This window comes from Lytechinus variegatus, chromosome 1 (assembly GCF_018143015.1).
Source record: "Lytechinus variegatus isolate NC3 chromosome 1, Lvar_3.0, whole genome shotgun sequence".
In the NCBI taxonomy this organism is placed as follows: domain Eukaryota; kingdom Metazoa; phylum Echinodermata; class Echinoidea; order Temnopleuroida; family Toxopneustidae; genus Lytechinus; species Lytechinus variegatus.
In genome coordinates, this window is record NC_054740.1 from 73,024,263 (window position 1) to 73,051,321 (window position 27,059).

Consider the following 27,059-nt stretch of genomic DNA (forward strand, 5'->3'; position numbering starts at 1 on the left):
TTCAATATTAAAATCAAACAAAAATAATTCAACCGATGATGTTAAACATTATCGACTGTTTATTGACCCGAACGTTAACAACGTCCTCTTGAACAATGATTTAAACTTTTATCTCGTTCTTGGGGAAACCCAGCTCGATTCAAAGCATGTTTTGAGTCTTATGATTGGTGAATCGTTGTGCGCCTATAATCACGCTGTTTACGCGTGTCGCGTTCGCCACCAAGGCTATATATGATGTAAAATGAATCAACCGTATAAGGGGAACTTCGTGCTTACATCAAGTTGGCGTTAGTAAAAAACACAAATTGAAAGGAATACATTGATGAATGATTACTAAAAATCAGAAGCGTAATAAAGTTTTGAATTATTTCAATGTTCAATTGTGACCTCATTTTGTGACCAGCTGCCCCTTGTTGGTCACGTGTTATAATTAATTAATATGTTCCACTCGTTAATGATAAAGTAATGTGTCTAATGATAGCATTGCTGATGGACAAATAAAAACAACAACATTTTCTGAATAATGACACTTGTTGGAATAAAGAGTATGGAGATCTACTGGCATTTAGTGGCGTCACAAAATTACGAATTAAAACAAATGCATAACCCTGTTATTCCTTGTAGGATTTCCCAAAACTTAACATGTTTACTGAACATCTTACTTTATTAGAAAAGAAGAAAAGCCCGGGGAACTTTCCTATGAAAGCTTAAAAGTGCCACCTAGATGTTCATGATTATAATCATCTCGTCATTTCTACATCTCTTAGGGAAAAAGTAAGATGACGAGATCTCGAATCTCGTCATGTCGACATCCCATGTTAGAGATGATCAGACATGTCAGACGGCAAGATCTTGGATCTCGTCATCTCTTCTATATAGATGTAGACATGATGAGATTTAAGGTCTTGCGAACTGATTCTATTCTAGAAGATGTGTCGAGATACAAGATATTGCCATCTGATCATCTCTCACACGGGATGTAGACATGACGAGATCTAAAATCTTGTCATCTCATCATCTCTCACACGGGATGTAGAAATGACGAGATCTAAAATCTTGTCATGTGATCATCTCTCACACGGGATGTAGACATGACGAGATCTAAAATCTTGTCATGTGATCATCTCTCACACGGGATGTAGACATGACGAGATCTAAAATCTTGTCATCTCATCATCTCTCACACGGGATGTAGACATGACGAGATCTAAAATCTTGTCATCTCATCATCTCTCACACGGGATGTAGACATGACGAGCAGGATTGACGAGATCTAAAATCTTGTCATCTCATCATCTCTCACACGGGATGTAGACATGACGAGATCTAAAATCTTGTCATCTCATCATCTCTCACACGGGATGTAGACATGACGAGATCTAAAATCTTGTCATCTCATCATCTCTCACACGGGATGTAGACATGACGAGATCTAAAATCTTGTCATCTCATCATCTCTCACACGGGATGTAGACATGACGAGATCTAAAATCTTGTCATCTCATCATCTCTCACACGGGATGTAGACATGACGAGATCTAAAATCTTGTCATCTGGGGAGCGTTTCATGTAAGGACTTGTCGGACGTTTTATCCGACAAGTCCCATTTTATCCGACAGTTATAGTGCCTCTCAGCCAATCAGAATCAAGGAAAGATGCCAGATCTGACAACTTGTCATACAAAAATGTTGATGAAACGGTCCCCAGATCATCTCTCCACGAAATGTAGAAAAATGACGAGATCCAGATGTTTATCCCACAATTACCATGAAAACTTCTCAGCCAATCAAATTCAATGGATATTGTCAGCTGATGAGTTAATATTGATGAAACGCCCTTTTGGTGTCGGGGTGAATTATGATTGGAATCGTGCCAGAATGGTCTGATATTGGATATATATGATTAGGACCCCGTGGAGAGATTGTGCTAAAATTACTGCTGACTCTAACAATACTTCATGATTTTATTTTGACTTCATGCATGCACGACTATATCGCATGAAAAGGAATATTGAAAAGATTATATCAAGATCTGTATTGTATTTTGTGCATCGTCCTGTCTTTTTTACAGTGCCATGAATCCCCAGGGAAAACTGTGTTAAATTCCCAATGGATTCTGGCGAATATATGAATAAAAAGAAGTTATACACCTTTTTCATTTCATGTCAACACATGCACTTTTCTTCAGTTGATAAAACCAGTAGATTGTCAAAATACCCGCTCTAATGATTAAACCCTTTAATGAAAATGTAACATGTTTCCATGATGCTCTATATTTCCTTGAGTTGGAGGCGGTCCCCGGAAGGGGGTGCACAGTACCCCTATCACCCCAATACCCCATAAAATTCCTACAACTGTGTAAAGTGCCCTTTGTAATAGAGTATGTAGGTACTCTACTTTGTAATTACAAACAGTGCCCTCTTTAGGCCTACAGGTAATAAATGCTTTATATTCTTGATATAGACCCATTTCTCTTTTGATGAGTGCCATATTGGCTTCTTTATTTTAACACGGCTAGTGAGAGACTGGGCAACGATGGGGTATTATAAACCTCTATTTCTGATTCGTCAAAAGTTTGGGTCACATGTTAACCATGCTTTCAAAACCACAAACTAGGATTGTTACCTAGGGCAATGGGTACAGTTTACAAGAAAGATTCACATGGCCACCTAGGGACCTAGCAACATAAAGGACAAGTACACCCCAACAAAAAGCAGATTTGAATAAAAGGGGAAAAGCATAACTCTGTAAATGTAATCAAATCAAATGTAAAATAAGAAAGTTGTGATAATTTTGTATAAAGTTTCGCTTAATTTCACAAAACAGTTATATGCACACCCAAGTGTTTGGAATGCAAACGAGGAGAATGATGACGTCACCCACTCATTATTTCTTTTGTATTTCCTTTTGCAAAAAAAACGTTATTTTTTATATGTAGAATTACCATTGCTTTGACATTTTGTGGTTTATACAAGTTTGTTATTATTGTTATATCTGTAAAATTGAAATATCGTATAATTCAAACAATAAAAACAAACATAATATAGTGAGTCAGGGACATCATTGTCCCTCTCATTTGCATATCACTGAGAAGTGCATAATATATGTTTGAGAAAAATCAGCGAAATTTCAAATTGTCTTTCTCTTACATCAGATTTGATGAAAATTTCAGCGTTATGCTTGTTTGATTGTTTTCTCTATGCTGACTCAGATCAATTCTGGGGGCTCCAAATACGCAAATTATGCAAAACGCCGTTGAATTGGTTCAAGTACCAGCCCTACGTGCACATCCGAGAAGTACCAAAATAACACCAGCTTGGAATCAAACTAATGTTGTTTTAATAATAGTTGGAAAACCAAAATTGTGTTGTTTAAATACTTCTCAGATGTGGACATTCCGGGCTGGTGTTAAATTGACATCAGAATTTTTGCAGTGTGTCCAAAAAAGCTCCAAAGAGACTCCGCATCTGCATCTGAAAAGCACATCTTCTCCGTTAATATGATGCACTTTTCGTAACTATTTATAATGTAGACCCTATTCCTTTTCAATCAGCATGATGAGTGTTATAGACCCACAACATGGTAGGTCCGTTGTGTTACTTATTCCACATTTAGAAGAGAGGTGGATCTCTCCCCCCCCCCCCGACTACAAACGACCTCTCACCATGTTTACATGTCTTATATTTTCGTCTGGCATTGTCCTCATTCTCTCGTTTACTTTGATTTCGTTATAAATACACTTATTTCGATGAAATTTATTTTCTCTCTTTTTAACAAGAATTACAATTTTGAATGATATGATTATTATAATACTCTTGCGACTGGTTAGCTCGAAAAAAGGTACGCGGCTAGGTATATTCTTATTGTATGAAATCTTTGAAGTGCCATCTACATGATCTATTCGAAGAGAAGGTGAGATATTTGATCTTTCAATGTCGATATGGTGAGATGCCATGCTGACTTGATAGCATTACAATGTCGACAATGGCGACAGAAGGCACCTAACAAAGACCATGCACTTACGAAAGTTTTGGCGAGATACGTTTGCCAAGTCGATCGAATCATTTACATGGCAACATAAATCTTACAAATCACTTCACATCAGAGACTATGTCGACATGGGAACCTGCAAGTTTGTGAGTCGATGCGACAAGAATACGTAAAGTGTTTCCATAAGTTGACGTAAGATAACGTCATATGTTACCATGTCGAAAAAGAAAATAAAGTAACGTGGTGAAATAAAAGCATCTCACCCTCTCATCAAAGCTTAATTCCCCATCCTTATTATATTTTAAGCCCCGTTTAGATAGAAGAACCATGGAGCTATTATGTTAATAGCTCTATGGAAGAACCATATGGAGCTACTACGGAATAGCTATGAGGGGTGGAGAAGGATGCTCCGAGGACGAACTCTTCGCAATTCCCTGCAGTCAGTAGGCCTGTTCCGATCTAGGTACCGTTCCGTAACGACTATTCGATTCTGATCTGCTTCGACAATACAAACCCAGGGCTGCTGTTATTGTCACGATTGTGTATACAAACTTCGTACCCGAGTAATAAAGGGTAAGAGGGCATACGACCTGGGTCAGGTGAATGCATTGTGTGGAACCAATTTTGCCACCGTTGAAACCTACCAGGCCTAGGTTGTGTTTTCTTCTGTGTGTGCACGCACTGCATGGTGACTGTTGCTCTCCTCGGCTGCAGCTATGGCATCTTGTTATTTGCATCTCTTTTAAGTTCTTGTAATTTTGCACGACATCGAGGAACGTAGCTTTGTTCACCTGTCCCCGTCATCGACAAGATTTTAAAGAAGCCTTCTTTTTTAATCAGGCAAACTAGAGGTACGTTTCCCACATGTATATTTTAGTCGTTATGGGTTACTCCCAGAGGATGATACCCCGGCCGTGAACTGAATTCATAAATTATAGCTCTTTAACTTTTTGTCTTTATATTTGCATAAATTACTGATTTTTATTTTGTATTTGTAATCATCGATAATTTGAAATATGAAGTATATACTTTTCTGAATGAAAGGCAGCTCGGTGAAGTTATTTATGATCCAAAGTTTTGTTTGTAGTACGACCTTACTCTACAAATTAAGAAGAACACCAAGGCAACAACATCCTCCGAAAGGATGATACCCCGTGAACTGAATTCATAAATTATACTTTCTAGCTAGCTCTTTTTGAATTTTTGCAAAAAAAATACCGATTTTCATTTTGCGTTTGTAAGCATCCTTTAATTTGAAATATGAAGTATGTTGTTTTCTGAATGGAAGGCAGCTCGGTGAAATTCATGTAGGATCCAAAGATTTGTTTGTAAAACTATTACGACCATACTCTACAAAGAAGAACACCAAAAACATTCATGCTGTTGGTCGCATGCACAACAATTATATGTAACTCTTACAAATTATTAGGCCTGCCATCTATAATTTTACTTGACGTATCTCGTTGCTGGTTGACGATATTCGTCATTAAATATTGTAATCTTATTATATCATATATTGGTTGTATCCCTCGATACGTTTTAGTCAGCTTAATCATTCGCCCACTGACTTCGAATTTCTCAAACATTTGGACAGCCTGTTTGTTATTTATGAGGGAGTATCTCTCTTCTCCTCTCAATATAAGAGTTATGTAATAGAGTACAAAGTGTATTCACAAAAGAGATATCTTGCAACGTGTTACCTATAAAGATTGGTTCATTCGAGGAATACCAAATAAACACTGAGCGTAATAATTTTTTATTTTCCTCACAATTTTATCTTTCTCCGTCAGCTCTTTTGGGGTCTGTCTTATGCTATCATTATAATGCAACTGATTTTTATTTATTCAGATGCTGGAAAAGAAAGCAACAAAAGAAACCTTGAATCTATATACAATTTAAACCTTTCTTGGCTATTGGTCTGTGACGTCGTGTTAGTCAGGATTAGTAATGTATTGTTGCGGTCACCATATACCTATACACGAGCGATCTCTTTGTTGTTGCGATTGGGGGGGGGGGGGCACCACGATATCAGGAAATTATCAATAAAGATGCTGCTGAAACGATAAAGATAACGATAAAATAAGGGATACTGAGAATGCTTTGGTAATTGTCTCGAGGATAGGCGGGATAGTCCATGCGTACACTGAAAAACTGTGGTGTTAAAAGGTGGGGGGGGGGGGGGTGAAACGTAAAAAATCAACTGTAATGTTCAATTAAACAGCCGCAAGTTATACATTTGAGGTGGGGGACTCATTAATTGATATATTATTGTTGCTATGACTATCATTATTTATTATTATTATCATTATTACTGTTATCATTATCATCATCAGTTTTATCATTGTTATCATTATTACTATTATCATTATCATTGTTATTGTTGGGAGGGGGTTATTTTTACATGATTAGATATAGAGTTTCAGAACATCCTGCTGAGAAATATCGGTAAATTGTTTTTTACATAGTAGATCAAATGTGCATTATCGTTCATGATTAGTTGTAACGGGTTACGTTTTTGTCAAGGTTGTTCTGATGGCAGGAAACGGAAATTTTGATGTAATAATCGGATACGACCCGTAAGCTAGCCGAAACAAAATAACAACAAAGCGATTATGGTAGAAATTCTTTTATTTGATTCATTATTGTTGTTGTAAGAAAGCAGTAAGAAGGATAGATTAAAACCATTCCTTTGTGCAAGTTGTTTACATTATTTACAAACCAACTTAACAGAGGTGACTGACTACTATGGACCACAACAAAGAAATCTGAGATGTTTCTGTGGTTTTTATACTTGATTCATTCAGTATTCACCTGTCTACAATGACACTGTATAAACATGGACCTATATTAGGTCCATGGTATAAATAACGTCCTTTGCGTCTTCCATTGTCCTAATTGCCCTGTGGCAGGGAAGGTATGATATTTAATTTAGATCTGAAATTGTGCATGAGTCATGTCGATATTTAGTTTTTCTTATTGATACACAATACTAGCAACCATAAAGAGGTTTTCTTATGGTAAAGCGTTTCCCCGAACAGGTGTTATATTACACCAGTCGCTCTTCATGAGGGCCTTCAGGGAAACAGTAATCAAGTGAGACAATAAACACAGGATCTGTAAATGAAATTCAAAGGAGTCCATGTTTGGACTATAATAAGTAAATAATAATCTATCCTCTATCCGTGACTTGCATTCACTATTCTTCTCAAAATGTATTGTTTGAGAGATGATTGTCTTTGTATAAAGAGCCTCGCTCGACAGACACCTTAATCAAATATAAAATGGACTCATCTAAAGTGCCTGATTGATGTGTAAATATATAGAGCTTAGTTTAATCAATACGTGGGAGCTCATTGTTCTAGATAAATGAGTAAGTCGGAGGCCTACCTAGTAGGCCTAATCCTTGTGATAAAACTTATAATGATTATATCGAAAGCTCAGCAATAATGGGCTTTTATATAATACGGAACATGACGAGACAAGCTGTCTTTTGTATGCCATGAATAGGTTTATTCTCAAGTATACTTGCATGTTCTTTAGTTAGGGATCGATTAAAGTTTGACGAGACCCCGCATCCGGGCCCGCATATATTATTTCCGTGACACCCCAGGGTCCACACCCATGTTGATGTATGTTAATACCCGCTCGTAATATTGACCGGAGACTGAGTTCTGGGGCCCGTCTTACGAAGAGTTGCGATTGATGCGATCAATCGCAACTATGGACAGCCAGCAAAGTCAACATATAGAATGCACATTTGTTTAAAAAAATCTAGATATGAATGTATATCCATTAATTCATTGATTTCTTGACAATTTGGTGTGTTCTCCTTTGTTTACAAGAGACATTCTGCGAATTTCCTGTAGAAAAATAATAATCCAGATGGATTTCCATAGAGTTACGATTGATTGAATCAGTCGTAACTCTTTGTAAGACGGGGCCCCTGGTGACTTTTTTCTTGATTTCAGTCAGGGAGGAAACATAGTTATTGTTATATAATTTATGATTCTTCATAATAACTATTTAATGGAGGAGATAATTATTGACCTACAAATGCCAAGCATATATCTATATTTGTTGTAATTTTTGATTCAGGGATACTCAAACCATGTCCATGCTCAAACATAGAGTATGCATGTATATATATGTTTATATATATATCCTTGACGGTCGGTCCTTATTATCCATACAGATTAAATAAGGAAGTACAAATAAAAGCTTGAAATTGAAAGTATACATCCTATATTTATTTAACCCATTGAAAAGTAACCATTGTAAATATATATGATTATGAATCTTTATATAAACCGGGGTGATGAACGTTTATAATCAACTTTTAAGAGCGTACAGACGAATGTAGGCTGCATACAGTTCTGCCATAGCGCTTTCTATATATAGAGGGTTACATTTTTAAATATTGGGTATTTCAAGTTTATTCCCTTCACGTTTACGATCGCGTTACCTTTTTTCTTGTAGCAGTTTAGAGGGTAATCCAAACCTCATGGGTAGTTGTTTAAAAAAGAGAAAATGCAAATCAGAGAAATCTACTTGTAAAAAAAAATGAATAAAAAAAAGAAATTTGCCATATAAAGAGCTGACGTCATTGGGACTCAGTTTTCTCTCATAAGTGTTCTTAATTCATAGAACTAAAAATTCAGATCGCTAGCCATAATCAATAGTTCCAAGGATCGCTATTCACAATGTTGAAGAGGGTTGCTTTTTTACAGGGTCGCAATAGTCGTAAGCGCATGAGATGGATGCAAGTCATAATGAAACAAAAGTTCACGAGTTATGATAAATTAGGAGGGCCACTATTCGTAATAAGAATAATAATCATCAGATTAACAACTATGTACAGTCACTAAAACCAATTTTGATATGTTCGTGGGGAAACTATATTCTGAAATGACTAGAGCCAAATTGAGAGCTGCGAGGGGAAGGGAAAAATGAACGAATGAATGAAATAAGCATGTCGAGGGGAGTGGAGTTGGTGCATGCAGTCGGTAAAAAGCGTTAGGGTTTCGAGCCGACTCCAGCCATCATGGTAATGTGAATAAAATCTGCGTCGTGAGTTAATTAACGTGCCCCTCTGGCAATGTCTGGTACAGCCTTTTCATAGACGCAAAGTAAAAAAAAAAACGTGTTCCTTGGATAGGGTGGAACGTAGAGAACCCGTCTCTATCGGAACAAATAATTTTTTTTCACGAAGAAAGGAGAATAAACGAAATAATCCCCCTCTATTTTTGTATGAGTAAGGGGAAACCCCGTTGCAATCTTCCATCTGCTCACTCCATTCATCGAGAGGAGAATTGGCCTTAAACAGTTGTGTTGGGAAGGAGAAAAATAAATTAAACAGAATGGTGAAAGTTTGAAAGAAATCGGCAAGCAGTTAGAAGGTTTAACTGCTTTAAAACTGAAATCACTAATACTCTGTAGATTTCAAATTGGCAACTGGGTAAGTAAATTTTGACAAGGGGCAAGGACAACTTTCCCATAGGCCATGTACTTTATTATCAGGGATTTGTGGTTTTCTCCTAAGTACCATTCCCCCGGGGCAGTATTCTAAATATAACCCAGGTAGTATATTGTTTTATGTCCTCATGAAAGAAAAAATAATTTGAAATAAAACTTTTGGGAAAAAGGACATTTTAGCCATAATATGTATTGGAGTCTATGGAAGAGTAGTCCTTGCCTTACATCACTATGACATCACATATGCGGTAGGCTTGGGAGCCAGCGCCGAGTACTCGAGTCTACCCGATTCTCAATGCCAGAGTCGGGGAGTCGACTCTAATCTCAGGAGACTCGAGTACCAAGCGGCGGCGGTTCTGAGATAAAGGGGCTCGAGTCTTTGCCGTGCTCTCTCATTCATGGACAAGAATCGGCCCCAGCGTCGACTCCCAACGCCGAATCCAATCACTGAGATAGAAAATACATGGAATTTGGAGCCGACAGAATCATTTACTTCGAGCAGAGGACGAACTTTCTCTGATTGGAGCCTGCAGTGTATGCCGTGTGCATGCATCGTGTGTGTTGTGTGTATTTCTGTGACTGTACAAAGCCAGTAGAGAGCACGTGCGTTGTGTTAAGCAACACTTGTGATTGTATCGTCAAAGTTAGTGTAATGGGATTTGTGTGTGACTTGTGTGAGAAGTTTTTTTTTTGGCTTTCATTCCAGAACCCCCGGCCCCACCATCATTTGCTCGCTAGTCTTAAATGGGAGTCTTGTCATATTGGAATATTGACCAGAAGTTAATAAAACATATTATTGTTCTGTCAGTAATGAAATTAGCGATTGAACTATGGATATTTTTCAGTCATATTTCCTTTAAACTTATTCTTTTCATTCCAAACAATCATTTTTTTTAATGATGTATTTCACTTTTATCCAGTTTGCCATTTTCTTAAGTGACTGAAAACAAAGACTAGTCCCTTCATTCAGGGACATCAACCCTCCGCGAGTTGTTTACATAACTTTCTTTGTCTCCGCTAGTATTGCACAATCTTGAGAAGCACATGTTTGGAAATCTGATATTCTTGCGGTGGTGGGGGGTTGCAAGATTGCCGCCCTTTTCATTCTGTGTTGGGTTTGGCTGCTACATGGCCTCTGTGTTGAGAAATTAGGTCAGGGTAAATTTATTTGCAAAGAGAGGCTTTGGACGGCATTCATGATGGATAGTCTTTTTTTAAATGCATCATTTAAATAATTTTAACTTCATAACATTTGCAGGCTTGCAGGTATATTGTATGATAAAATTACTTTTCTCAGAATAGTATGAAAGTTGTACAAAACTTTATCTTTTTACATTGTATTTGGACACGAATGCAGATCTTTCTTGATTAATTTGACAAATAATGGGCTAAAAATACTAAACAGTAAACATACAGACCTCAAGTAAACCAAGTACCACACATTCAAACTTGGATTAAATCAATTCAGATATCAGTCAAGCACAGAAATCATTTTATCATCACAGCACTAAAAATTATAAACAATCACTTCGAAGAAACAATTGCCAGGGTCAAACCACGGTCAAACATGTGCTTGCATTGTGTCCTGTGTGTGTATAATGTTTGCAGTGAGTTGATCTTGTGATGATGTGGAGAGAATTTGTGTGTGGGTTTTTATGTCTGCAGTGAGTTGGGTCATGACTGGAAGAGAATGAAAGGACCAGGGAGTCGGGAGGAGAACCGAAGCGAGTGCACACTGAGATAGAGGTATAGAGTGTATATGGTAGGGGCATAATTGAGGCATTGTCTTGAAGCCCATTTCGGCGCTGGGAGTCGACTCTCTTCGGAACCGACGCCTGGGGCAAGAATCGGAGTCGACTCTTGCCAAGACTAGAACCGCCCAAGCCTAATATGCGGCCAATTTGAAGTCTCCATGGGTAAAGTGATCACCAATATTTACCACTTTTAAAATTCATAACTTTCTTGTTGTTTGTCCACTATATTGTTCAAACTTCACCTATCAACTTGTCTGATTTTTCTTTTCCTTATAAAAATAAGTTTTTATTTGGGTTGGATTCCCCTAAGTTCCTAGGCCTTTTCGACACCGAGGCAAAACTGACGCCAAACAACCATTATGATTATATTCATCTCTTTACAGTATAGAATATTCAAGCCCCGCAGAGTTTTATTGAAATCTCTTTTTTCAGAAAGAGGCACCTGCTTATATATATATATGTATTGCTTCTGAAATGCTGCACGAAAGCATTCGTGTGAATTGAAGATGGAATGCGTTCGGACGTAGCGACCGAGTGATAAAATTGAAATCCAGAGGCCCCCAGAGGAACTGTATTTAGAGTAAAAACAACTTATCGTCATGTTGATTAGCAAGGGTCGTGATCGTGGGATTAGTGATGTAGGGTTTTGAATTTTCTGGAGTAGGTCCTCAGTACCCGCGCAATTGGCCTAATTACTCATGGCTTATTATAGCCTCTGTAGATGTAGAAATAGAAGAGAAATGACAGGGGAGGCGAGTAATAAATATAGTGAACAATAAGTAATCATATCTGTCTGACGTGAGGACATCAAATGGTTATAACCATCTTATTTTCTGTATCCTGATGATCACAGCCGCCTTATTTCCAGGTAATGTGGTACCACTAACCCCCCCCCCCCCACCACATACGCTCGAGCATGGCTGTGATAGGTCTCGTCGAAGGGTAATGTATCTCAAATTGTAGGAGAGAAGATTGAAATAGCATCTACTCTCCATGACCCAGCGATCTCTTATTCCTCGAGGGTTCAAGGGGTTGCCATGGGTTTCTGTGACTATCACGTTTTCGCTGATGAATGTGGTTTTCCCCTGCAATCTTCATGGTAATCCATATCTCAAGGAGATGCAAGGATATTTTGATGGGGGGGGGGGCGCACGTCCGAATGGTGACAGCATAGTTTGCCCCCATCGAATCATTCTTTTAATACCTTTCTTCCCTTTTCCTCACTTTTTTTTCTTCTCGTCTCTGTTCTATGAGTTCATTCCTCGGTCGACCCCCCCCCCCACCCTCAATGGCACCGCCCTGCGTGCCACGATGTATCACAATGTTGTGGGTTAGTCCTTAGCTGATCGTAATACATTAACTTTTGGGACCTTACAGAGTTTACTAGCAGTAGTAATTCATCACTTTATTAACATTCAAATCATTCAAACAAAGGAATAAATATATACAAATATACAAGGAGCGCCCAGGACATATCTGAGTATACTATTCATACGGACAACACAATTTTTTTTAAGTGGGGTTAAGAGTTCTATTTTCATCTATATTCAACCTTAAAAAAAATCAGCATAGGGATTAATACTTTTGAAATGATTTATTTCAAGGTGGTGTAAATGTGGTTGATATTGTTAAAATACACATGTCAGAACTATTTTCCAGCGGTAGTATCGTCTTATTCCCCCAGGCTTCCCCACCACCTTTCTGAAATCAAATGTCTAGGGAAACAGAGAGAAAAGAGTGTAGGTGTGGATCAAGAAACGCTTCATTAAAAAAACATCCTCAACACAAATGAAAAAGAAAACGTTTCATTGATAAGGGAAATAAACAAAAAATCGAAGAAAAAAACACTTGACAGAGTTTACGGATTTATTACCGGCATCAATTCATGTATCAATGAATGTGTTTCCATATTTAGACAAGATATACATTGGGTTTTCCCATGATTATGGAACAATTGTAAGATTCCTTTCGATTTAGTTCCATTAATTGCTTCACCCACCCCACGACTGACGGGACATCCTCCTCATTTTAAGCAACGGTTTTCTGTAGGGAACTCCGCTTTACATCAGTTCGTAATTCTAACGTTGAGTTTGAAATTGTGGAACATTTGATTTCAACATCTTCACAATCGACTTCCCATGGGCTTCTTTAGAGAAATGGTAATGAGACTTATCGATTCAGCTCGAAACAGGTAGTTTATCTGGTAAAAAAAGTTATTATTGTATTAATTATTGCGCAACGTCACTCTCATCTCTAAATGTCAAGATGGTCTGTAGGGGTGATGCATTTTGGCTGACGTTATCCACGATTTCGCTATATAGAAATGATAGATGGATTCTAATTTCATATCCCGATTAGGCACTCTGTGATGAGGAAAGTCTTTTTTTATTCGTCTTTCAAACCTGAATGTTATACAGAGACATCTTCAAAATTGCCTTGCTCGAGTAGTATACTGGAAATCATAAAGAGACGGTGTGTATAGTATAATTTGTTCTTACTCTCGAAATTTAGAAAAAGGGAAATGGTCTTTTATTTCCATTTATTTTATACATGAAATTGCATTTGAAAATGATATGATTCTTATGCACTCTTTGCCATAATATTGCAAGAAAAGAATTTTAGGTGTGGAGTGTGTATATGAGAATAAAAATTTACGGTAAAGTTGGAGACTCGTTAACTACCTGGTTGCGAATTTATTCTCGTGCATGGAGCGTCAACTTTTCATGACACAGATTTCCCACTGCCTTTACGCTAAATTTTAAGTTTTAGTCATCAGTAATAAGCACCGTGAAAAGTTATGACGTGATGTCTCGTAGACCTGTTGGAATTTCTTAATGGAAACAAGGACATTGCACGTATACGACGCACGCGGCTATGATGCGGTGGTGTAGCGATGATGCGGCGGTCTTGCGATGAGGCGACGATGCAAATGATATAATGCCATCCCAGTGTTGGTTGCTTGAATCGGTTGACGATCCCGGGTAATGGGAGGTGACTTCCCTGCCTCCCCTCTCCCCCACGAATTTCGAACTTATCACGGCAAATTATGGGAGGATCGTCTCGCTCCCCACCTCCAACCCCCCCCCAAATAGAGTGACCTAACTCTCAAGAAATGTTCATACACGGTTGCTTGACCCAAATTGATAAGAAACAGAAAGCATTTCGGTAGTGAAACGGCGCGGGTGTGAAACATCTTTCTCACAACAATAAACAAAATCGAAAATAATGTACTTTTCAACATCATAATTTTGTCATAAAGTTTCTTCGAATATCTGGCTCTTTTGATTTTTTCTGTTAAAAATCTATCACAGAGTATAAAAAGCAATTATTGCTCAATCACTCCCTCCGAAAGAGTGCACTATATATTATTGATAATTAAAAGAAATGAGTGATTACAGATGAATGTGAACAAATTAATGTTCGCTTAACCAGTGGGTGTATAGGTCCATGGTTAAATCAGGGAGTTGGGACTCCCTGGTTAAATCAAGCTGACTTGTGTAGGTGTTACTCCCTGTGTAATTATTGAGCCAGAGATGTGAGGTTCGAGTCCTAGTTCACGTCTTTCGGTCCCAAACAGAAATCCAACTGCTAGGCCGGCAATTATCTTTAGATCCAAATCTCATCTAAAACCCCACCCCTACTAGACACAAGAGCTGGAAAGAAGTTATATATCAATCTATTTTTTATGGCGAATTTGCATTTAAATGAAAGTGTGATATCATATCATTTTACAGTGAAGAAGTTCCTGGAGGGGATCCATTTTACCACCCTTTTTATGATTGGCTTTTTAAAAAAACGAAAAAAGAAAGAAATCTATAGATATATATTTGAACACAGCAAAAACTGTGGTGTTAACCGGTGTACATAGTTTTACACCGGTGTTAGATTGGCGGTGTTAGTTTTACACCTATAGGTGTTATTACAACACCTTTGGTTGTTACATTTACACTCTTTGGTGTTATGTTCAATCTTTAGGGTGTAATTTTAATACCTCAGGGTGTGGTCATCTATTAACACCAATTGGTGTCAGTTTTAACACCACAGTTTTTACAGTGAAGGTCGTCTTGGTTCCATGTACTCGAAGGCCTATGGGCCTTCTTGGCATTTAGTTCGTGACCTTTGCGTGAAGAGATAGTAAACAATGATTTGCAATGTTCACAAAATTTATCATCAGTTTGCACAAAATCTTTAAATTTCACGTTACATAATGCAAAGCGCCTCAATGACAAGCTTGGCGCACTTCGATCGCTTCCTCGCGGTCGAGTTTCTAAGAAAATGTTTAGGTCAACATGACTTGCCCCCACCCCCTTCCCGGTAAATGCGCGTACGACCATGCTCCCTTGCTTGTAAGTCTCTTTTTGTCGAAAGAGGTCTCGTGGACCATGAATTGTTTTCTTACCTTTTTCTATTTCCCTCCAACCCCCCCCCCTCTCTCTCTCTCCCTCGCTCGCTCTCTCACTTCCCCTCTTTCAAATCGTGGCCCTTTCCCCCGCAATTTAAACATCAACAAAATAGAGAGATGTTATTCTGGGGATCCTTTGTTAGGAGCTCACAATCACTCGTAAAAAGCAAAGTCCAAAACGTGTTTATCTCGGAGTGCCTTTTACATCTTTTCATGATGACATAAATAAACCCTAAGGACCCAGCTCTGTAAATATTATTGACTTGAGATCGAGGTTGATAACCCGAAAATGAACTGGCACCTTTTAGGGCATGTCACATTGACCGCTGCACATCGTCAAAAGGGGCACATTTTTTTAGAGAGATTCTATATAGAGCTATTAGAAAATACGTCATAGGTGGAACTGGATTCACAAACGGTATCCCATCCCGAGACACAAATATGCATCCCAAATTTCTGGATTTGTTTATTTATATGTCTTTCTGAATAAAAAAAAAGACAGAATACATACGAAAGCTCATTAACAAAATATCTTCTGAAATAATAATGATAATAATAATATAGGGTATTTATATTGCGCACATATCCACCTTGTTAGGTGCTCAAGGCGCTCCTATATTACCCGGCAGCTAAGCTAGGCGTTCATAGCGCACACAGCTTTTTAAGGAATTACTTCCTACCGGTACCCATTTACCTCACCTGGGTTGAGTGCAGCACATTTTGGATCAGTTTCTTGCTGAAGGAAATTACGCCATGTCTGGGATTCGAATCCACGACCCTCTGTTTCAAAGTCCGAAGACTAATCCACTGGGTCACAACGCTCCACAAATAACAGTGAGAAGAATAAAAACAGCCAAAATAGAAGACGTTAGGGATGTATAAATAAAGTATATACTTTCAAGACAGAAATCGTGTTATCCATGCTCATATGATGGTGAGCGTCGAGATTTTAGACAGTGCAGACAAAGTTGCCTGCGATCAGGAATATTTGAAGACAGTTTGTTGGAAAGATACCCGGGGGGGGGGGGCCACTTCCATTCACGAGTGGATACCATGCGCGACCATGGGGTCTCGAAAAGCACCCTAAACACGTAATTTCCATATTCTGAAAATGCACCCCTTAACAAGTATTGGCGTGTGAAACCCTACCCTTAACAAGTATTGGAAACAAAACGATACTCTTGGCAAATATTCCCTGAAATGAACCCCTAAACAAGTACAGGAATATTTTATTGTTACGGGTCCTTTGGTTGTCGGCTTTACCTCATTTGGTTTAGTACGGCCCCACCCGTAGTGTTGGGGCAAAAAGGACATCCTTTATAAAACATTTTAATTTTGTTTTATCATCCCCGCAAATTCGACCCTAAACACGTAATTTTCCTAGCGAAATAGATACCCTTTTTTCATTATTTTTTGTGTTTTTGACACCCTTTTCACGTTACGTACGTAACGTGCCCTATCGTGAAAAGGACATCCTTTTTACGTGTTTTTTTGGTCGCGCATGGTATCCACTCGTCAATGTAAGTGGCCCCCCGGGAAAGATACATGTAGCAGGAAAGAGGGTCAAGTAATGGGACTGGGATTAATCTGTCATTGGAACGTACTGGCTCTGTTACATAAATGGAAAACTCTGGCATTTTTTTTTTGGGGGGGGGGGTGAGGGGCATATTTTTTTTAATGATGTGTAAGTGTCAGTGGCATAACTTTGTTTGCAGAGTATTTGCTTATTTTACCAGAGTTTTTTTATTGCAAAATATTTATGCAACAGGCCCCTGTTAAACTTTGCCAATTTTTCATCTCGATATTCCTACATAAACTTATGTACGAATGATGAATCTGATACGAAGGCATAGTTATATGAGACGAGATGTAACTGGGATCCTGGGGGAAAATCACTGGAACGAAAAAAAAAGTTCTTCACCATAACATGTCAAAAGATTGAATCGACGGAAAGTAAGATTATCCTCTGACTCTGAACTTAAGCTCGTCAGTCAAATTCAAGCGCGGGTCACACAGTTTAAAGGTTGTAACCCTGATGTATCAAATGACTGGCTGCAAAATTAGCAGGCTATTCGTATACATTTTGGGTATGTTCTCTGTACAGAATGGAAAAGGGATTTCAGTCTATTTCGATCATGGAGTAGGTCCATGTTTCGACCAACAGCTCACGCTTCTTTCCAATTTAAATTAGGCTTACTAGATTACAGGAGGCGTATATCCATCTATAAAAATATAAGAGAGCTACCGAACGTTTGAATTAATTGCATTAACGCATTGTTGGTTTGAAGCCTCGAACCCGCTCTATAGAGTAGAGCAAATAAAGGATAATGTAGACAATACTATAGAACTTCCCCAGGGGCATTCGCATGTCAGATGTTTTTATTGCAACGTGACATGTTCTTATTCAAACATGAAAATGATAATAGGTACTGTGCATGATTGATTTTTTTTCGCGCTTACCTTCTTCAACCCTTTCTCTCTGACATTGTCTTCCCCGGGCCAGCCCCGATCTTATCCCAGGACAGCGAAATGAAAGGCCGGGATTGACAAAATGACGAAATGTTTTCTAACCCTACTATTATTCTTTAACTGTTTTCGTGCAGGGCGCGACAAACCCGCTTGCCCGGGGCAAGTGAAAATGACGTGCGGGCAAGCACCTCTCAAAGTCAATTGCCCGATCGGGCAAGTGGTTGTTGCGTCTTTTTTTTCTGTACCGTACCTCGTTTTTCCATATTAAAATCAACCAAAATCCACACTCAAAATCATGAATAAGCCTTAAAAAATAGCGAGTAGCGCAGTTTCAAATTCCGAAATTGCGTTATTTTTTCTGTACCACGTATTTCCATACATGGTACCAGGTATGAAAAAAATCAACGCAATGGCCGGGAAACAGTTGAATGTAGTATAGGGGTCCATTATGACTACCACCATGTGCAATTTCTAATGCACATTTTCCCCCTTCAGATATCACAATTCTGTGATAAAATAATTAGAATTACACAGGAAATAAATCACAGAGTCTAGTAACCTCGCATTGGTGAGTTGTCATGTCATTCGGCTTTGCTTTTCAAAACGGCCTATTAACATCCAAAATAACTTGCCGTATTTGTTAATTATAACTTAAAATTCATTTGTTTCCCTTTTTGAGGGGATGAGGTAAATATCAGACAAATCATCAAACAAAGCTCCATCTATTTTACAAGGCCGTCGGGAGGCTCACACACGTGCGCATACTAGCTAGCCAGTCTGAGCTCTGTCTCTCTGCCAGAGCTCTGGGGGACAATTCGCTCAGTAAAGGCCTCAATGATGGTGATTTTCTGTTTCAGACAGAGTTTACATTTCGGGTATATTATTCAAAACTTCCAATAAAGTTTGATGATTTCTTCATTGTCATGTATATTTAAGTTATTAATGAATACATTCTCACCAAATTTAGACTCCCCCATAGAGAAATGCAATTTTCGTAGAAGTCTGCGTTTTCAAAGAACTTCAGGAAAAGTTAGGGTATGTGGGCCTTTATTACATGGCTGAGTACAGGTTATTGTACTGGAATAGGCGAAGTAGAAATTAGATATTGAATTCATTTATATCAAAGTTCAACTCACAGTCACACCCACACAAACACACCCTCACACACACACACCCAAGATTCTAAGCATAGTGAAAAAATTACTTAAAAATCATACAATATTAAACAATGTTACTAATAATTCATTAATAAGTGAACAGGTATTCCTCAAAATAGAAAAAAAAGTAGCATGTGAAAACATGTAGATAAAATTATTGACCGAGTGGAACATCATAAAATGATGAAGAAAGACTTGATGGTTTCCAACTATTTTTTTTTTAAATCAAGGAAATATGGAAAATAAATGACCATTTCATGGATTTAAAGATGCAAAATGTGAAATTTTAGCCACTCCACTTTTGATGATAAAATAATTTTTTCTGAGTCAATAAAGAGCTGAACATTTTTCACTGGCTTTCTTTATAGTTTCCAACTACGGTAAATGAAAGCAATTCTAAGGAAATATGTTACGCAGGTAGCCATTTCATGGATTTAAAGATGCAAAATATGAAATTTTAGCAACTTTTGTTGAAGGGTTTTTTAAAACCTTAAATACCCATAAATATCGATTTTTTTTTCTCCAAAATAAACGTAAAGACTCAGGCCTACGTTGCTGAAAATATCCTTTTCAATGTGTGTTCTTTTATACTGGACATGATTCTCAATTGTTATTTTGTATACCTTAATAAAAATAAGAGTAGTGCCGTCATAATGAAAAAATTATTTGAAAAATTGGGCAAGCAGTTTTTTCTATCGGGCAAGCAAATTTTTCATCACTTGCCCAACAGGGCAAGTGACGAAAAAATTTTTTGTAGAGGCCTGTTTTCGTGCGTGAATTCTTATCAAATAAAGTCTATATTTGTTTGGTTTCACTTAATTTGTCTTTTAGTATTGGCAAAGGATGATGACGTTTTATTCTAAATGGGTATCGTGCTTTCTCTAATTATGGATGACAGTAAAAACTAATTATAGATCCAGGTAAACATGTAGCTTGGTAAAAAGCTCCATTGATGAAACATTGATAAAGGGAAGACCAGAAATATTATACTCAATAATCCTTACAGAAAAATATGCAACCTTTTTTATTTTTCAGATTATCAATCTCCGAGATTGTATACTACTTTGATGAACGCAAACACGGCGTCTGATTATGTTTTAAAGGTTTATACACCAGGCCTCCGGAGATGAATCATGTTTTTATATGAGGAAAATTTGAATTTTTAACATACAGTACCATCAAATTAAGCACCCCCTCCCTGGAACCCCATCAAATCTTCTAATATCACAAATCATTCAAGTTAAAACCAAGGATAAGATATAATTGAAAGAAGCTGTGTGGGTTTTTTTTGGCAAAAATATTATTAGCGACGTCCGTGACTTAACAGCTGAATGAGCCCATCATGAACAACCAAATGGCAATTATTCAAAAACAATAAAATGTTTTAATGACTTTGTTTTGTCACGTTTGTGACAGAAATACTTGGGTTAGAAGTGTTAATAGGCATGCATGAATAACAGACAATATGAGAAGAAAGGGGTTGGGAGAGCATCATGGTGCAACTTTTGGCAATTATTTTATAATGCACTGCATTTCACTACATGTACATGTTTTATCACATTGAAAATGAACATGAAGTTTCTCTTGCAAATTTAAAAATTATTATTGTCTTTAGTTTGTGCTTTTTCGGTTTTTGAGGCAAGCATATCTGTGGGGTTTTGTTTAACAAAATAATTAAAACCACATATTTTGCTGTTTTGAAAAAGCATCTTTTTGTTCATGTTGTGCTCATTCAGCTGTTATGTCACTGATATTCGAGAATCATCACCCTATTGTTCTGATCTTTTCCATGCTTGGCTCTGACTGGAATAATTTGTTATTCTGGAAGATTTGATGCGGTTCTTTAGTGGGAACTTACTTTTGAGGTAGTGTTTATTTTCTTGATAAAGAGTAATATTATTGTACATCATTTCAATGAACGAATAATTCAACATTTGCTCATAAGTAAATTGCACATCGTATCGAGTTCACTAGCACCCATATCACCCATTTTCTCTTCATAACCAATCCCTTCCATGTCCCCCGGCCATGTCCCCGAAAGGAGGCTATAATAATGTTCTGCTCCTCCCAATAACCATACACACTGGGTAACGGTATCACCGGGTATGTGAACAAGAAATGAAATCAATATTTACTCGTATTGTCCCTATTTTTGTGGCCTTATCTTGTTCTGAGCCCTGGTACTGAGGCCCCATTAAATTGATATCGTGACAACGACTGTTGAAATAAAAACGAAAGATTATTGTCATGTAAACCTTTATACTTGATCGATCCCTTTTTTATCACTGACATCGATTTAGAGGGTTCATGATAAAATGGGACTGCACCAGATAATGGGGAAACCCGAATCTTTATCTTTTTTTTACTGGTGGAGTCGTTGAACACTTTTCCCATCCCCCCTTTTTAATTACAAAACATTTAGCAATGTAAGCGTTTTCAATCTTCGAGTTCCTCTTCTCCACCCTTAGTGATTTTAGTTTTGAAAACATCAGGAATATTTATTGCTAACGGGTCCTACAAGAAAGAGGTAACATAATTCAATCTGAGTTTAATTTCTGCTCTATAACTAGTTATAGATAACAATGCAGGTATTTTTTCTCCATTCGTTACCGTACTCAATGATCATTGACATTTTAGTATAATGTATACACCAATAAGAAAAGAGCCTAGAAGTGATAACCATTCCCAAAGTATATATAAAAATGTGGAAACCTGTTTGACCGTTAGAGTGTTGGATTTAACTTTTTGAATCATAAAAAGAAAGTGTTGTCTTCCGAGAATTTACCATTCCTTTTTTGTTTTGTTTTTTGTTTATTTCTTGTTTTGTAAAATATTAGGCCTATTATTATTTAGAGTGCACGTTGATATTCCTGCACTTGCTTTGTTTTGTGTACAGGGAAATCTTCTAGTAAAGTATATTCAATATTTTTTTATTGAGTTCGAACTTAATACGAAAGCTTGAAGCAATTTTATCATATACATCTGTGCTTTGAACTCATTTTCCTACACAAATTTGATTTTGTACCTGCTAACATTGCCTTCATTGCAACAGAATAGGCGTACTTACTACTATATTTTGCTTTGAAATTAATAATCATTGTTTTTATTGTTGTTTGGTGTGTGTTTTTTTTGCAGAAATCTACGACTTTTCAATGTTTTCATCATGGGTGATCTCTTTCAACAAGCGTTGTTGGTCAACTTGGTGGCGCTAGTCTGCTTAATCGGAGTTTGTCGGGCGGTGAGCACTGGATGTTCAGATGTCTGCGAATACTATGAATGGGGGAAGGAAGCCAGGTGCCAGGGGCGATACCTGACCTACGTGCCACAAGAGTGCAACTCAGCCAAGACCTTGAGATTGCAGGACAACCGACTGGAGCAGCTGGTCAAGGGTTCCTTCAGCAATTTCACCTATTTGAAGTACCTGTATCTGGACAGAAACAATCTGACGCTGGAGAACGGAGCATTTGAAGGCTGCTCTAGGTTGCAACAGATCCATCTGAATGAGATATGTACCCCAACCATCGAACCGGACATGATGAATGGACTGTCGAATGTTCTCTACATGTTCATGAACAAGGCTGGGATAGAGGTGATTCAGCCAGGCACATTTCAGAGCATGTCTCAACTGAAGTACTTGTCTCTGCAAGAAAACAAACTCACGGCAGCCCCATGCGATGCGTTCTCGTCTGCCAATTCTCTGCAAACTTTATACCTAGACAGTAATAAAATCACGCATTTGTCAGATGACTGCTTCAGCAGATATCCTCACCTGGCCAAACTTTATCTCAAAAACAACCCTTTGGGCGACCTCAACGGTCGTGCGTTTAATGGACTCACCAATCTCAACCACTTAGACCTGCAATATACAAACTTGACACGAGTGCCAACTGGAATATTTCCATATGCCAACAGAATCCACACCCTTCAACTTTCTTTCAATGACATCCAGTTTCTCCATAACCGCGATTTTGCTAGTCTGACTGTACTAAGGAAGCTCTATATTCAGCACAATCGCATAATTAGTATTCAGAGCCGGTCGTTTGAATTCCTCGATTCTCTTAATGTACTTGACTTGTCATTCAACAGGATAGAATCAATAGAAACTAGCGCACTTGATGATTTTCGGCATCTGACTGATCTCCGACTGCAGAATAACTCGTTGAACTCAACCAGGAATATCAGCAGCAGCATCCCTCAGGTTACTCAGCTTGATCTTTCTCACAACCCCCTTCACTGCGATTGCTCGATTTACCCTCTTCAGTACAGGCTTGAAGCAATAAGTCTTGGGGAAGATCTGTCCTACATGGCAACCTGTGCATCTCCAGCAAGATTCAAAGGACAATTGATTGCAGAGCTCAGCCATCATGACATCTGCCCTTCTGCTGGTGATAACATGCCCTATGAGACTTTTATCACCCCTAAAAACCCCCTCTTTCAAAAGGATCCCGATGGTCATCAACAGATGTCAAAACTGGAAGATGTTCAACCGTCTACAGGCTCACTGGATAGTAAAATGATCTATATCATCACTGGAGTTGCCGTAGCGATCATTTTGTCTGTTGGCCTAATCACTATCATAATCATGAAGTGGCGCTATAAACGACGTGACATCTACAAAACGGATGGACAATACCAAACCGAACTGAAACATGGGATTAAACCGTCAGATCCTGCAATGCAACTGCCAGCTCGGTTAATGAATATCACTGAAAATCCGATGGACCAGGGACCAGAACTACCACCCCGACGTCACGATGTCTTTCCTATTGGGCGCAGGTCACCGGGTTCCTTGGGACTCTCGAGTACACAACCACAACAGCCGTCCCATCCGCACACCAGAGACATTATTCGGACTGAGGAATCCAAGGATAGCGCGTACATATCTCGCTCTTCTTCGACGAGGCCGTCACTTTCCCCTCAGTGCAGCCTGTCTGCTTCCAATTCACAAGTAAGAAAGCTACCAAATCGTTTTGAATAATAACGTTAATCAACGTAAAATATGCATTGAATTGTTTCCAAATGGGTGGGGATATTATAGGAGTAATCCCCGGGGGGGCCACTTACATTGACGAGTGGATACCATGCGCGACCAAAAAAACACGTAAAAAGGATGTCTTTTTCACGGTAGGGCACGTTACGTACGTAACGTGATAAGGGTGTCAAAAAGCAAAAATAATGAAAAAAGGGTATCTATTTCACTAGGAAAATTACGTGTTTAGGGTCGAATTTGCGGGGATGATGAGACAAAATTAATATGTCTTAAAAAGGATGTCCTTTTTGCCCCAACACTACGTGTTTAGAGTCCGATTTGCGCGAGGTCAGTGTAGAAGGTGGGGTCTTACTAAATCAAATAAGGTAAAGCCGACGACCGAAGGACCCGTAACAATAAAACATTCCTGTACTTGTTTAGGGGTTCATTTCAGGGAATATTTGCCAAGAGTATCGTTTTGTTTCCAATACTTGTTAAGGGTAGGGTTTCACACGCCAATACTTGTTAAGGGGTGCATTTTCAGAATATGGAAATTACGTGTTTAGGGTGCTTTTCGAGACCCCATGGTCGCGCATGGTATCCACTCGTGAATGGAAGTGGCCCCCCGGGGGGTAATCATAACCTATTGATCATTCCTCCTCCGTTTATCAAAGGAGATATATAATACCCTGCTCTGGTGTAGTTTTTAAGAGTAATAACAAGGTGATTTTCAACATCTTATTGATGCATTATGATATTGGTATCATATTAATTCATTTTTTGTAGCCAAGGCAATTTGACGAAATCGGTGATGAATTGATTTTGCATTCCCTCTTCCAGGATGATGGTGACTATTCCGAGGTGTTTGTAGATGATCAATCTTGTGGAGACAATGAGGTAAGCATTTGAGAAGTTTATCCCATCAGAACTTTCGATATCGACTGTGTTTAAACACTCGGTGGCATAATAGGCCCGAACATGACCATCGACTGCATAATAGAGTCCATATCATTACACATTTTTCAAACTTTATGACCAGGATGACGTCAAGATCTTCACATGACATAATTATCTCACTTAGTGTTCATAGCCGAATTCAAATGAAGACTGACTAAAACAATCTCGTTACTTCGAATGATGCAGTATCAATTGACTGCAAAATCAGACCTTACGAATAAGCGATTCGGGTGTCAATAAATTTGTTTTAATCTTAACTCCTATTGTTGAAGTTATCATTATTTTGCTACTTTATTTTCCCCTTCCTTTTCTCTGTACACTTTCTTTCTGTCTCTCTGTCTTCACTGTTCTTCTGCCCCCTTGCTATTGTCGCTTTGCAGGAACCATCAGCAGCAGAATGGGTAAGCAAGAACTTCGTCCCGCCTGACGAAGCACATGCAAACACAAATATTAATCAACCACCCGATCAGAAGAAAGACACAGGATACATTCAATGGCGCACGTGAACTTGTTCTGCCGTAGCAGCTGCTCGTACATCAGCTACGACCGACATGGAGTGTTTCAGGCCTGTGCCCACCAGAGCTCTTGGACTCACTGTGGCATCAGCGGGATGGTGGAAGGCCACCCCTTGTGGTATATTTTGTATTCGAAGGTGAAACTACCACGCTTCTTCTTCTTATCTGGTGATGGAAATGAAAGATAAAGGGATCTGGTTTCCTTTCATGGAGGTATAGAGGATTCGATGGCACTGTACAACTCCTTCAAATTCACAACTATAATACTTTTACTTCATGTTCCTTGTTCTTCCGTTAATTTTGCCACACAACCATACTTGTCCTAATGCTGCTACCAAAAATATACTACTTTACTTCTACTATTTCTACGACGACGACCAGTAGCAATTCTAGTCGGATGAGGCACAAATCTTTTGCCCACTGTTGTGCATTAAAAATACAATGGCTGGATCTGCCACTTACGACGACGACTATACTTCTACCATTTTGTTTAATTCGACGACATTTCGGTTATTTTAGAGCGTCATTTCTCATCCCAGTCTCTCGGCGGATCCCTGCCCTTCTTCCACCCAAGTCGTTTTAGAGTAAATTAAAACGTGCATTTTGCTTTTATACGACTTAATTTAAAGAAATTTATTTGGAAAGTGTTTTTTGTGACAATTTCGATAGTAAAGTTCGTTCAGTGTCCGACTCCGGAATAACCATTCTTCGTGATTAGAACTCTGCATAGCTGGTCTATGATAGTAACAAATCCCTCTTTAACTTCTTCCTTCCGTTAATTAATGTTACATTATTTCGTTCAAAAATTTTCGATTGTTTGATGTTGTATATCGACGTCTTAGATGACAAGTTTCATTATTTCTTTTTACAATAACTAAAAATGAAATGATGATGCTGTATTATTCATTCGTAATCTGATTCTATAGAGATACTTTAGTGCTTCCAGAGGGATTCGATATAATATTCGGCCAAGGTATCAAATAGGTGTAAACTGTAAATAATGTTTTTACTTTTGTTCTTGTGCGGGCACAAGGATTTTTAAAGTACTTTTTTTTAACCTTGAAAATATGATCAATATCTGGCGTGAGAAAATTTGCTCGCACATGCCAAACGTGTAAAAATTTGCAATAACAGTTTGTATTCATGTAAATAGAAAATTAAGCTCACAATTTGCCATTAATAGAAATGGTTTGGTTTATCGTTTTGCATAAGTTGAATGAAAGTGTATTCTGTTGCAGATAGCACAATAGCACCATAGGTTACCATTTAATATGGTTCTTTTCGTACAAATTTTGATTGATGCAATCAATCTAAACTATGGCTAGTCAATTTTGCCACAATAGTCTTAATACACCGTCAATAACCCCCCCCCCCC

The 27,059-nt window shown here is 38.2% G+C and overlaps 1 protein-coding gene across 3 annotated transcripts; it reads left to right on the forward strand.

The window, feature by feature from the left end:
- The first annotated feature begins 4,565 nt into the window (after positions 1–4,565).
- On the forward strand, positions 4,566–27,059 carry LOC121422303 (leucine-rich repeat-containing protein 15-like). 3 transcript variants are annotated; one of them, XM_041617268.1, is made up of 4 exons: positions 4,566–4,840; positions 22,379–24,191; positions 25,053–25,109; positions 25,550–27,059. In XM_041617268.1, exons 2-4 carry the CDS (start codon positions 22,407–22,409, stop codon positions 25,673–25,675), a joined length of 1,968 nt encoding a protein of 655 aa, XP_041473202.1. In that variant the 5' UTR covers positions 4,566–4,840; positions 22,379–22,406; the 3' UTR covers positions 25,676–27,059. The 3 variants fall into 3 exon arrangements, with proteins under 3 accessions (XP_041473202.1, XP_041473193.1, XP_041473185.1); XM_041617259.1 differs by lacking the exon at positions 4,566–4,840 and adding an exon at positions 13,357–13,406; XM_041617251.1 differs by lacking the exon at positions 4,566–4,840 and adding an exon at positions 13,569–13,687.